Source organism: Cryptomeria japonica, chromosome 3 (genome assembly GCF_030272615.1).
Source record: "Cryptomeria japonica chromosome 3, Sugi_1.0, whole genome shotgun sequence".
NCBI classification, from domain to species: Eukaryota; Viridiplantae; Streptophyta; class Pinopsida; order Cupressales; family Cupressaceae; genus Cryptomeria; species Cryptomeria japonica.
In genome coordinates this window covers 531,162,679-531,176,050 of record NC_081407.1, presented here as the reverse complement: position 1 = coordinate 531,176,050, position 13,372 = coordinate 531,162,679, and the positions used below count along the sequence as shown (strand labels likewise).

Sequence of the window (13,372 nt, the reverse complement as noted above, 5' to 3'; positions counted from 1 at the left end):
TGAGTTGCTAGTAATCAAAGGCATCAGGTGAGATTTCTTGCTTCTTCCTTTTCAGGGTAAAAGAACTAAGCCATGCAGGCAAAGTCATCAACTCTCTTCCAGTAGCAGCCGTAGGCAAAGGAGAAGCATTTTCTGTTTGAATTACCGTGGTCACCCTGGGAGGAATATCTGTTTGGACAGCGAACACGGTTTGCTCAGTTACCAATGGGCATGAAGATTGCCTCATGAATTCTTCAAAACCAGAAGTGGAAGTATCAATTTCTGATAACTGGATGCAAGAAGGAATATCCTTAGGAACTTTCAACACACTTTCTTGTTGATGATCAGAAGATGGCTCGTATGCTGAAATGGGAATTGCATTCTGAGGAGACTCATCTATGAGCAAATCAGGAGGAGAAAGAGGCATCTCAATAGAAACTGGAGGAATGACCTCATGAGGCGAGTCTGAAACTGGAGACTTAGGAGCGTCATCAGATTGTTGCCCCTCTTCTGGATTATCCAGATTGATCACCTGAAAATGGAATCGTGATTTTTCCTTCCCACGAACAATCGTCTCCTCAGGAGGAAGCACTATTGCACGACTGACTCATAACTTGATCCTTGTGCCCGAAGATGAAGCACCCTCCTTGTTGTCAATCTGAATCTCAGATTTCCGTCCAAGAGGCCCTGAAGAATCATCTTCTTTACCAACCTTGATTTTGATAAGTCTAACAGCATTACTTTTCAGCCATGAGTTGGTGTTGGCCAAGATAGGCTGAAATCTGTCAAGGATGGATATGCACTCCTTGTGCGACCATTGGATCAAAGGAAGTGGAGCTTCCTCAACCCTCCGTGAAGTGTATTCAGGATCAAGTATATGCCCATCATCAATCATCCCTTGTGGGATATCTGCCAAGTTCAAATCAACAATTTGCTCAACAGTGAGCCTGCAATAATCCATCTTGAGGACTTCGGCTTCTGTGCGGAGATCTACCCAGATGTCTTCAATGCGATGAACATGCACAAAGGATTTCTTGATTTTCTCCTTCATACCTCTATAATCAAAATCAGCTCTAGGTTTAAACCTTTTGAGCTTGATTTCCTGCATTTCAGCCTCCATGGCCTTGGCCTTTACAGATGTGACAAGGGAGTATTGACCAATTTTCAATGGGTTTGTGGTAGAGATCCCCATTCTAACCTTGTGTCTAGCAGACTGAAAAGTGTGAACAGCCATGATCTGTCTTCCCAACTCCATAAGAATTATCTTATCGGTTGGGTATCTCGGAAGCATGTATGGCTGACCATCATAGCATCCTATCCTCATATAGGTGAAGGTGGGAAATTGCAGAAACAAACACCCATACTTAGACACCTTGACCCATGCCTCATTTGATACTCTCTTGTTCTTGAGATTTCTGTCAAACTGACACATGAAATATCCGAAGAATGCATCTTGGACCCTTCTAAAATGCAGTATGTTGGGTCTCAATGGCAACTGGTCATAATATTCCCAAACTGGTATAAGCGAGCGATCACCCTTGGTAGAAAGACCTGGAAAGTGTCTAAGTGATGCTGCTAAATATACCAAATAAGAATTCATGAAGAAGGTCATGGTGGTAGGAACTGTTGCAAGTTGTTTGCACAAGGCATCGCTGATGATTTCCCCCCATGAAATGTGATGTGACTGTCGTATGAACATAATGAACTAATACATCCATGGCTCAAAGACATTGGAATGTTCAAGGCCCATCATCCTACTGAAAAGAGTGATGGTGTCTCCTATCTCCCATTTGAAATCACAACGGTACAACTTTGCCCACCTTGAGAAGGAAGGTCGTGGCTCTTGGATCCTCCTATTGATATGTCGCTTGCAATCTTTTTCCCTCTTCACGTAATATTCCGCTGCACTTTCTTTGGTGATTTCCATATAAACAGGTGCAGGAGGTATTCTGAAGACCCTCTCGATTGTATCCGCATCGAGATGAATTATAGCTTCACCATCATCATTTTTTATGACTCTTGATTCCTTGTCAAAATGATGGGCGCATGCAAGAACGAACTCAGGTTCTAGGGCAGCCACCGGGAAGGAAGATGCATGATGGATATGGCTGTCCAACAGCCGCTGCAAGTTATTATCCTATGGATCTTCTACCCTATTGACGAATTCTGCCATATCAACGTGCCCTATCTCCGTGTCTCTAATGCAATCCAAAGGAGAAGAAACCTGGGAAGGGGCAACCTCATTCTGATATTTGTCATATTTGTATTTCATTTTTTTTGGAGTTGGAGATGCCGGCAAATCTGTCATTGATTGTGAACCTGGAATACTGTGATGAAGACTAAAAGGGTTAAGGCAACATCATAGTCAGCTGCAAATATCATTCTTCCTTCTCCAAATGGGTAAAACTTTGATTCTCGAACTTTACGATTTTGTGAGAGGAAGAGGGGAAATATGTAGAAATGGGAAAATCTTGACTTTGACCAATTTCGGATCTTAGGAGAATTTTCGCAAGTATACAAATTGGAAAGGACATACATGCAATCAGAGTTTTAAAACCCGAATACAAGTACACTTGTAAATTCGAAAATGGAGAAATGGATGAAAAATGAGATTTTGACTTGCGGAAAATGACGGAAATGGAAAGTACGAATATGGGGAACATGAATGGATAGAAATGGGAAAATCCGGGAAAGTCATTTTCATGAAAATGGGAAGAACTCTTCAACATGTAATCCGGTTTTCAAAACCCGAATTTGCAAGGGAGGGGTATTTCACACTTTTCAACTTGGAATTTTAACCAAAAATGGTTAAATTCCTTAACCGTAGGGGAAGAACGAGAATTTCCAGCGAACTTGTAATTGGGATTAAAAATCCCGAATACAAGTAAAGAGGGAAAATTTAGGGAAGAACAATGCAATTCAAAAATTGCATACCAAGGGAAGAATCCTCTCACAAAAACCGATTTTTTGGGGGGAAGAACAACACATGCCAAAAAATGCAACTAAGAACGAAAATTAAGAAAACAAGAAAATAACAAAATGAAGGAAAGAAAGGAAAGAGAACATACCTTTCTTGAAAATGCAAAATGCTTCTCCAATAATGCAACAATTCTTGGAATGAAGAAGCAAAATCAATCAATAGAAGCAATCCATAATGCCAAACCCTTATCACGTTTTTGCAAGAATGTCTTATATGGAAAATGTGGCAGCAAAATGCAAACTTGGAGGCACAAGAAGAGGTCAAATCTTCCTCAAATCCCAACGCCTTAGCATGGAAAGCAAAAACAATTCATCTTGTCAAAGATTCGTGGCATTAAACCCTTCCAATTTGCAGCCAAAGGAATCACGTGGAGGAAAAACGTGGTATTCAATGCATCATTGATGGATCATTAAATAGCTTAAATCTTACCCTAAACTCCACGCCTAGGTGAGAGAAGGGAAAACGATTTAGGAGAATGCAGATTTGTGGAGTGAAAAACGCCCAAAATGTGGATTGAAGGAACCACGTGTTAGCTGATTTAGCTCAAAAAACCAGTAACAATAAACCCTAAATGGCATAAAATGTGTTTGTAAATGCATGAGAATAGGATAGAATCCTAAACGCCTTGCGTCTCCAACAAATCTCTACAAAAAATCGCTTTGACATCTTCAACAAATTCGTTTTTCTTGCAAATTGGGTTTTGGGAAACAAACAACAAGTTTAAAATTTTCTTTTTCCACTTGCAAGGCAAAATCGGGGTTTTTGGAGCAAACTGCAAGTTTTAATTTTACTTTTTCAACTTACCAAGCCAAAATCGGGTTTTTTGGAGAGGACTACAAGTTTTAATTACTTGTAAAAAGGAAATAAAATCCCTACAACAAGTAAGAAAGACTTGCACATATGTAATGGGGATTTAAAATCCCTATTACATGCAAAAACCATTAAAGTAGGGGTTTTTTGACCAAACTGCAAGTTTACTTGTAGTTGAGCCAAAAAATCCCTATTTTAACTACACAAGACCAAAAAACAATAAAAAAGACAAAAACAAGAAAGGGAAATTTAAAACAAATTGCAAGTAACATCTTTTAATAAAAATGCACATGTAATAAGCTAAAAATTCCCCTACAACAACCAAAACAATGAATATCATTAAAACTTGCAGTTTGAAGAAAATTCTCCACCTACAGTCGAGGTTTTAAAAACCGAAATTGAAGGAAAGACATAGCAAACGAACCCAAAATTTGACGAAATTCGAAACGTAGTTCAAGGATAGACTGAGGATTAAGCCAGTCCAAGGGTTCGTCAAAATTCTGCCTCGGGAAGCATGCCATAGAGTAAAAATTTTCATTTTTTTAACAAAATTTTAATGTAGTGGTCCTTCATTTTTGGAAACAAAAATGAGGACAACAAATGAGACTTTGGAAAAAACAAGAGACAGAACTTCAAGCAATCACAGATTGCTGCTCATATCCACTAAAGCTAGCATGCATTCTAAGTGGTAACTCATAGATGGAAGACAGCCAGTGAGCAGATCATAAGAATTTTAGTATGAAGGAGTCTCCATCAGTAATGTTTCAGTCATTAACTCTTCTCAATTGATAAGGAAAGATTTATCAAGTTTGGGACAGCTGTAATAATGATTGAGCAGTGGCAATGTCTCAATCAAACTCAATAGCAGAAATCTCAGTCCAAAGCAGAGTAAAGACAGAGCAGCCAAACAGTAAAAGGAGCAGTTCATGGTAGTCATGACAGTAAGCTAACACAGGAAAGTAAAGGGATATTCTTAGTCTTATGGATGACAAAGAACAGCAAATCAAAAGGACCATTGACAGTATACAGAGGAAAAGACTACACAATCTAAAGAGAGTTTTACACCAAGATGGAGAACAGTGAATGCAACAAATAGGGTCAATTTTGGACCTCAGAATGATTATTTGGTTGTGTTTTAACTTGCCTAATGGATGAGGATGTGATTAGGCAAGAGTTTGTTGCTATTAGGGGACTGTTTTGAAGCAGTTGAGAGGGTCTTTATGACCCAAAAAACAATCAAGTCCGGCCCCTAATCAATTTGTTGAGTTCTATTGATGGTAGAGAGCAGTTTCAGAACAGTTGGATAGCCTGGAGCAGAATGATAGGGCACATGGGGGCAACTTACCAAGCATCTAGAGGTATTTTGATGTGTTGTTCATCAGGTGAGCAGATATAGCAGCAGTTAGAAGACTTTCTCAAAGCAGTTCCAGGTATCTAGGGGTTCTTCAAGGCTCCTCAAGGGTGTAGATATGGTCAAAAGGTAGTTAGAAGGATTTAAGACACCATTTGGAGCAGTTTGAAGACCTTTTTGGGGGCAAATTCAGTTATACCCGCCCAGCAGCAGTTGGAGACTTCTTCAAACATTCAAGGCAAAACTATCACACAGGGTACAAGCATTTATGATGCTCTTTTACTTAAATAAGCAGACTTGGACTCTTTCAGCTAGTTGTTCTTCATTTTTTTTTAAGCATTGTTGCTATCTTTTTGCACTTTGTGAGCATCAAAGCAGTTGTAACTCAGAAAATCAGTCACTTCCATGACTGATTTAGCATTGTAATACATATTTTCAAGTAATAGAAGACAATACTTTTCAGATTTTATAATGAATTTTATGTTTATTAAATTTTGTAATTAATTTAAATTATTAATATTAATTTTAAAAACATTATTATATTTTCATGAGTTATTAAATGTTAAAAAAATATATTATAATATTGAAATTTAATATAATTATTATATTCAAAAAATTTAATCATAATTTTATTACTGAATTTATCAATCAACAATTTATTTCAGAATGTTTCTTCATCAAACACGAACATCAAATCAAACCTTGTGGCATGGGTTGTGTGATATCATGATTTTTTACCATTTTAAGTCAATTTTGATTACAAGAAGCATTTTTTGTCAATACAGGGGTTTAAGCTTCTTACCTATATTACATGGGTCTAGAAAAGCAATAGATAAATTGGATGAAGTCATGTTTTGTGTTTCATGGGCCAAACTTTCATTATTATTTCCTCTAATTTTCTATGCTAAAATGCATTTAAATTAAAAAAACAATTGATTTTCCTCTCTTTTTTGCATGTTTCTAGATTTTTTTGAAAATCCTATTTTTTCCCAATTTTTGAAAAACTCCTATACTTTTTAGTCTGTGGAGTTTTTCCCCAAAAGAGTTTTTCCTCCTATGATTTATGATAGTACTCCATGAATCTGGATGTTCCATTTTTGTCACTTTCTCCACCAAAATTGGATCACTTAATGTGTTGTCACACTCCAATGGCTTGAATGTACCACCATCCATCCTTTAGACCATTTTGTCTTTCCTTCCTCATCCAAGTCGTTATCTTTGTCCTTTATCATCCATTGGAAAGCTCCTTTAATCAGCCCTCCAAAGACACTAACCAAAAATGACAAAAGCAACTTGTGACAATAGAAGACAAGGATTCAGTTGTGACTCACAAAACAAGGAAGTCAAAGATATGACTTGTAAGATAACTTAATCCAAAAAATAATTGTGTGCATACAACACTAGTTACAAAGATTGTAGTGCAACTTGTAACATTCCTAGTGCATCTAACAAGAAAGCTCGGTAGACAAATATAGTTGAAACACGAAACAAACAAGTGAAATAGGTGCGTAGAGATCCTAGGATGTTTCAAACACCCAAATGGCAAGAAAAGATGTGCCAAAACAGCAAATTTGATGGGCATCTGCAACAAACTCCAAAAATGTAATAAGCTACCCCAATAAGGAAACCAATTTTATGCACTTCTTTCACCCACTCAGGTATGAAGGAATTATGTCAAATAGTTTGCACACATTCATTGATAAAGAACATTCACTTGAAATGGTTTACTACTTAGGCATATTTTCAAACAGTTTGCTTGCATTAGGGAACTATGATGTTTCTGCTGTAGTTTTCTTTTTCAGCTTGGCAATACATTTGAAACTCACATTTATGAAGCATATGATATGTGAAAATAAACTTCTTTGCTCAGAAAAGTAGAAGAACCTTTATTGACTGAATAATACAAATTATCATTTGTACCCAACTGAAAAACCAATATCCTTTACTACTTAATAACTGATTAAACATTACAAGGGCAATGAAATAACCAGCTGACCTTTCATTAGCAAGCAACAATCATACGTGAGATGCCAATGTTCACAAATATAAACAGAAAAGGAACATGCCAATGAATCACAATGTTCTTGGAAGACTCAATTCGAATATAAGTCTGCAAACAGTATTGCAGCAATCAGAAATGCCAAATGGCACTTGAAATGAACATGGGAAACTTAATGTAGATAAGATCGGTTGCCACAAACTCTCCACTCTTCAACCCATCCAATTAAAGTATCCACGAACTGTCCTCTTCTCACTGTGCTAGAGCTTGAGATAGTGAACAGCAGCAAGATCTTTAGTTCTGCTATTTGAAATTCATCATTACTCCAGTCATAGCGCTGAGTTAATTTAATCAACCTTAAGAACCCAAAAATCAATCAAATTCCTTCATAAACTACCAGCTGGAAAGGTTGACTGGATACATAAAATTCATTCCTCCAAATAAAGGCCTGAAAACTGTCAAAAGGTGAGCACCCAGCATTAGGAAAAACATTGATGCAATACCCATAAAATAAACCCTTCATAATCCTCAAGATTTTTATATTTGCTTGCACCATATGGCAGGAATTGAAATTCCCTCTGCTCAACGAAAAATCAAAGCATCACCAAAAAATGATTTACAATATTCATACGTTTCATGTAAGGAATCATCAAGATTAGAAGACCATATGAATTATCTTGATTCTTTGCAAAATCAAACCAAATATCAATAAACCTTCACCATAAATCACCCCCAATGAGCACCACGCTTAGCCTCTGAATAAGACTAACTACAAACCATCCTAGAGAGATCTCTCACCCTCCAAGATGATGTTCTCAAAGGAGTTTTCCGTCTCCCAAGAGCTCTGAAAACCGAACCCTACAAATACCTTCTTCAAAATCTTCACGCACCTGCCAAAATGAGCTCCAAATATTTATTTTATACTTCCCATAATCCAACACTCCATGCCCAAGATTAAAATTGACTTTGATAAATATTAAAATATTTTATTTTTCCTTCACTTGGGTGCACAAACCGAAGTCACTTTTTAAAAAATTCACCTATTTAATTTTCGACGCCATTTACCTCCAAAAATGACCTTCTCATTAAAATAATGAAAATTTGACACGTAAGGTCCCTGTTAAATGCACCCATGATTTAAAACTTTTCATCCCAGTTTCAGCAAGCTATAACACTAAGGTGTATTTTAAATATTTTAATTAATTTTTTTATTTTTCACAACCTTAGTAAATAATTAAAAATAAGCCACTAATCCACCAAATTAGCGAAAAATTGTTGTAATACACCAGAATCAAAATTTGATCGCATTTTGGAGTGATCCTGATGAAGAATAATGACAAACGGAGCCAACCAGGCAACTTGCTATGAATAGACCGCCTCTCCAAGATTCTTGGAGACCAAACCGGAAGCCAAAAATCAAGGATGAAAAACTCTTAATCGGCAATAATTCTTGTGGCCCAAAATTTTTTAAAAATCGGGACTCAACAATAAATCGGCAAATTTATCGAACTTTTGAAAATATATAATTTCTTAAAATGTTCTTTAAAAAACACACATATACACTAAATTTATAGAACATAATAACATATTACTGATTTCCATCATATATAAATCATAGTTTGAGTCAAATACATATCATATACCAAAAAACAAGTGCAACTTCTAAATAAGTTTGAGTCAAATACATATCATTGAGTCTAGACCACAAAACAAATACAATCTCTGAAGTCTGAATACATATTAAGTTCAAGCTTTCGTATCAATGAAAAATAGAAATCATAGATTTCGTCTACGATTAAAGCTTAAAAAACTCTGTTGCCGCTAAGTGGGTGCTGAAGTAGTTGTTGCAATATCGAAACAGGTAACGCAACTGCCTCTTCTGGATCAACAAACTCATCTCCTGCCTCCTCACGTTCTGCCACTTCCGTGGCCCATTCAACTGTCGCCCTCTCCATCTCAACTAAGTGATTGTCAATGAAAAATGGTTCCACATCAACATCATTGGTAGCACCATCAGGTTCAGCAATCCAATCCACTGAATATGGATCAATCTCATCTAGGTCAAGTGCATCATATGAATTGTTCCCTTGTACCCTCTTTTCATGCAATTGAAGGTTGTACCGCACATATACAAGGTCATTGAAGCGCTTTTGAGTCAACCTATTGTGCTTTTTTGTGTGAATGGCCTCAAAGACACTCCAATTGCACTCACAATCAAAAGCACTACAAGGCAGAGATAATATGCGGATTGCAAGCCTTTGAAGATTAGGCATTGTGGCAACATAATCTTTCCACCACAGATCTACAAGGATACAAATTGGCATTTATAACTTGGTAGATATTTTTAAAAACTTAAAGATTGAAATAAATGGTAAAATAAATTTAAGAGCACATTTTTTTTACCTGGCAGCAAGGTGTCTCTCTTACGAGCACAAATAGGTGAAGAAAACAATAGCCCATCTTCCTTCGTATAACTCTGTAAATCAAGTGTCGAGGCCAATTTGAACCTCTGCATCTGCTTTTAAAGTATGGGAGTAAAAGAACTTGGGGTTCATATTAGTAGGCAGCAACATGAATATGTTGGTGGAGTTGTCAATTCTACCCTCGACAACTCATTGGAATCATGAAATAACTCATATTCAAGCAATTTTTCCCGAGTCAATGCTGTAGACAATTTAATCATCGTTCAAATCGCGGTCGATTTTTTTTTTTAAATCACGATATCCGAAGCGATAAAATCGCAATAAAATTGCGAGCAAAACCGGAAAAAGTCAAAGGTGGAACACTTGAGCTCATTGGAATCATGAAATAACTCATCTCACCTAAGAAACACTCTTTGAGAAAGTCAAAGTCAATTACAGTGCAAGAGAACCCTAAAATTGTGAACATTACAAAAAATAATACTGAAGAGACAAAATAGCAAACTCAAACAAATCTAAGGAAGCTCAAACACTTGGAGTTCCGTTCAATCGCTTAGATTGAGTATAATACCCCTTGCAATGACAGAAAATAAATCTTAATGTCTTAATGGAGTTGTAATGGAGTTGTAGCATGTGAGTGGAGTGTGCAAAAACAAGTTGCAGATCAAGGAAAGCCACAAGAACATTATTGAAGTGTTGATGTTCATAGATTCCTCAAGGAGGAAAATTGGCTTATAATCGTCCAAAAGATAGCAATGACAGATTACATTGCCCATACTAATTTGGAAGTCTCCCACAATGACTTTCTTGAAAAACATCTCAAGTACAGCTATTTTCTATGTGTTCCAGTTCTTTACTTGCTTCATTTCATTCATAGAACTACCTACTATAATTTGCAATTACTTAAGCAGCACAATAATAATGCAAATTATTGTTTTCCAAAGGAAAATACATAGAGGACAGGAAGCATAAAATACTGATACATATACCATAATTTTAAGATTTGTGTTGGTATCTTAGCTATAGAATGTATATGCTAATTGTGGATCTAAATATTTGACATGTTACCATTTAGCATCAATTAATGGATCAAAACCCATAGACAATAGCCTTACTTTGAGTGACTTGATCTTTTGTGATTCCTTGAGCTGCCCAACTTCAAGTAGGTGGAAGCTTTATTATGTGCAAAAACCTCTTCCCCATTTTCATATTCAACATGCCTTCTCTTCTTAGAAAAAGAATTTCCAACCTTCCTAGGAATCATAAAAGTAATTATTAAGCATTCAAAATACATGGCAGCAATAAATCACCAATCCTAAGTATGCCTAAAAAATATATCATTATTTGTGTTAAAATCCATACCGGGTAAACATCTCACAATTTGTGTATAAATCTACATGGAAGCAGCTAAATGCATGCTCCATCTCATCAGTTGACCAATCATCAAATCTTTCAGAATTATCTACAAATGTTAAGAATTGAAATGATCATGGATGAATGTTTAATCTGAAATAACGAAACTGTGAAGAAAGAAATTTCATGTTCATTCACTAGAAATTATGTAGATAGTTATCATATTAAGGTGCCTGACATACATCGATAATGGCTCTTACCTATCTCTACTTTTCTTTTATCAGCCCAAGTAAACAAGCAAGATTCTACTTGCAACGGGCATCCATAGAATAATCGTCCTTTGTTAGGTCCATCCTTTGAGCATGAAGTAGCTATTAGATTAAAATGTTAGCAAAGTACTTACAATGTAAATTTGCAATTGAAGAGTACCTTTTTGACACTTTGTAGTCTTCCTCTTCCATGCTCACAAAGTGGACTTTGTTTATTAAGATGTGAAATTCTTTGTTTTGCTTTGTGGAACTCATTTCCAATATCAAACAGCTGTTTAAGAACCAATTGTGAGATTAAAACAGATCTAAACCTCAAGAAAAATACATTAATTGTTTCCAAACCCAAAGCAGATGTTATCCTAGAAAAATAAATAGAAAAAGGAAACACCGGTCAAATATATTGAAAAGTTATATACGTATGAAATACTCATATACACATGTATGTATGTTATATTTGTGTGCATGTGTGTGTAAGTGTATGTTCCATTTTTGTATGACTATGTGTGCAAGTGTGTCAGTAAAAACTATAATTTCTGTTTGAAAGATTAAAAAAATATGGAATTAAAAATCATTTACTGTCATCAATATCATCCATGACATAAAATTCAAGCATTCTTTACACATAAGGACATTATATTTATGTTCCTGGATGTATTAAGTGAAAGGACAATTCTTTGAAGAGTTTAGAAAAAAGCAAGTGATGTTGAATGAAGAAATTAATTATTTATGAATTTGTTCACCACATTTCATTCCTGAACAACCCTACAGTTCAGATGTTGATTGGCAATCGAGATTAACACAATATCATCTTTATTGCAGGAATCAAAGTTAATTTTTGCTAAAAGCTCTGATCAGAGTCCAGACTACAATTGATGAAAAGAAGCTTTTAGGCAACTGGCAATTGGGAACCTTGAGTTGCTAAGGTAGCATCATCTAGGATTTTTCTATGATAGTAATTCATGTTACTAGATTACAAAACAAGAGTTTGAAGGGAAAATTCATAAACATTTAAATAAAACATTCAGAATGCAAGAATGAAACCTTTTACTTGAGAATGTTGGCATCAATATATTTTCAACAGTATACAGCACAATTTATCTAATCAAAACCCTTGAAAATGATTCTCTATCATAGTTGAAAAACTCAGACTCCGCAATGACTCGGCAACCCCCAAAAAATTTAAATCTCGGGACTCGCAAAAACTCGGGGAAAAACTCGGCAATAACTTGGCAACTTTATCGAACTTTTGAAAATACATATTCTTCGAATTATTCTTTAAAAACACACATTTATAAAAAACTAAAATCTTTAAATTTACTTATTTTAATTTTTATTGGAATAAACATTTAACATATATTAATAGAATATGATTTAAATTATAATAAAAATAATTTGTAATATATTTTTAAAAAAAATTAATAATTGCTAATGTCTAATATTTATACTTCATAGTTTATAATTCTTTTTATTTTTAATTTTAAAATAAAGCCAATTATCAATTAATTTAAACTTTGAATAGATCATTTTATCAAGATTGGGTATGGATATCGATCAAAGCATAAAAGAAATTCCAAATATTATTGGTAAATGAAATGCAAGAGGGAACTGTCGTGCCCTGGAGTCGCACCATCGTTGTCGTGCCTTGCAATGCTCTTGAAAACCCGATGTAAACCGTTTGTCTGCATTATTTCAACTAACGAAAATGGTAGAAAGACACCTATCAGTCGCGTGAAGAAAGTCGTGCCCTAGCTAGCAATCGCACGTCAAAAAGAAGGCTCAAATCGTTCAAAAGGGCCGAGTTTTTTAACAGTTTTTAGCGATTTTGCACGATTTTTTGATAAAAAAACATCGTGATTTTAGGATAAAACTCGTCGTTGAGTTTATGTGCTAGTGACCCGCGGCCAACTAGGGCTCACGAGTACTCGCAAGTCTTTCAAAGACTCACAGAGTATAATGTCCCCTATCAGTATATCTAAGATATCGAAACAATTACTTCAACTTCACACACTTACTTTATCATGATACTTCTAATTAAACTCAATAAAGCAAGTTATGGGAGATATCACTACTAAGTCTAATGTAAATGATATAAATATTTGCAAGAAGATACGAATGTCAATATATTTGGCAACAATATCTGAGACAATGATATGAAATATGTTATGGATATGTTGTTCCCTATTAATTATAATGGTAGTTTAATAATGATAT

At 35.4% G+C, this 13,372-nt stretch overlaps 1 protein-coding gene across 5 annotated transcripts in view; it reads right to left on the bottom strand.

The window, feature by feature from the left end:
• Nucleotides 1-13,372, bottom strand: part of LOC131075078 (uncharacterized) — a 257,750-nt gene that overhangs the window by 140,738 nt on the left and 103,640 nt on the right. For all 5 annotated transcript variants that reach the window (XR_009113168.2, XM_058011888.2, XM_058011887.2 and 2 more), the window contains 4 exons: nt 11,322-11,432; nt 11,153-11,246; nt 10,902-11,001; nt 10,655-10,792 (listed from right to left, as the gene is read on the bottom strand). Coding sequence is in view for 4 of the 5 variants with exons in the window: in XM_058011888.2 (XP_057867871.2) it covers nt 10,655-10,792; nt 10,902-11,001; nt 11,153-11,246; nt 11,322-11,432 (443 nt within the window). In the remaining variant the exon portion in view is untranslated. The remainder of the gene's footprint in view (nt 1-10,654; nt 10,793-10,901; nt 11,002-11,152; nt 11,247-11,321; nt 11,433-13,372) is intronic.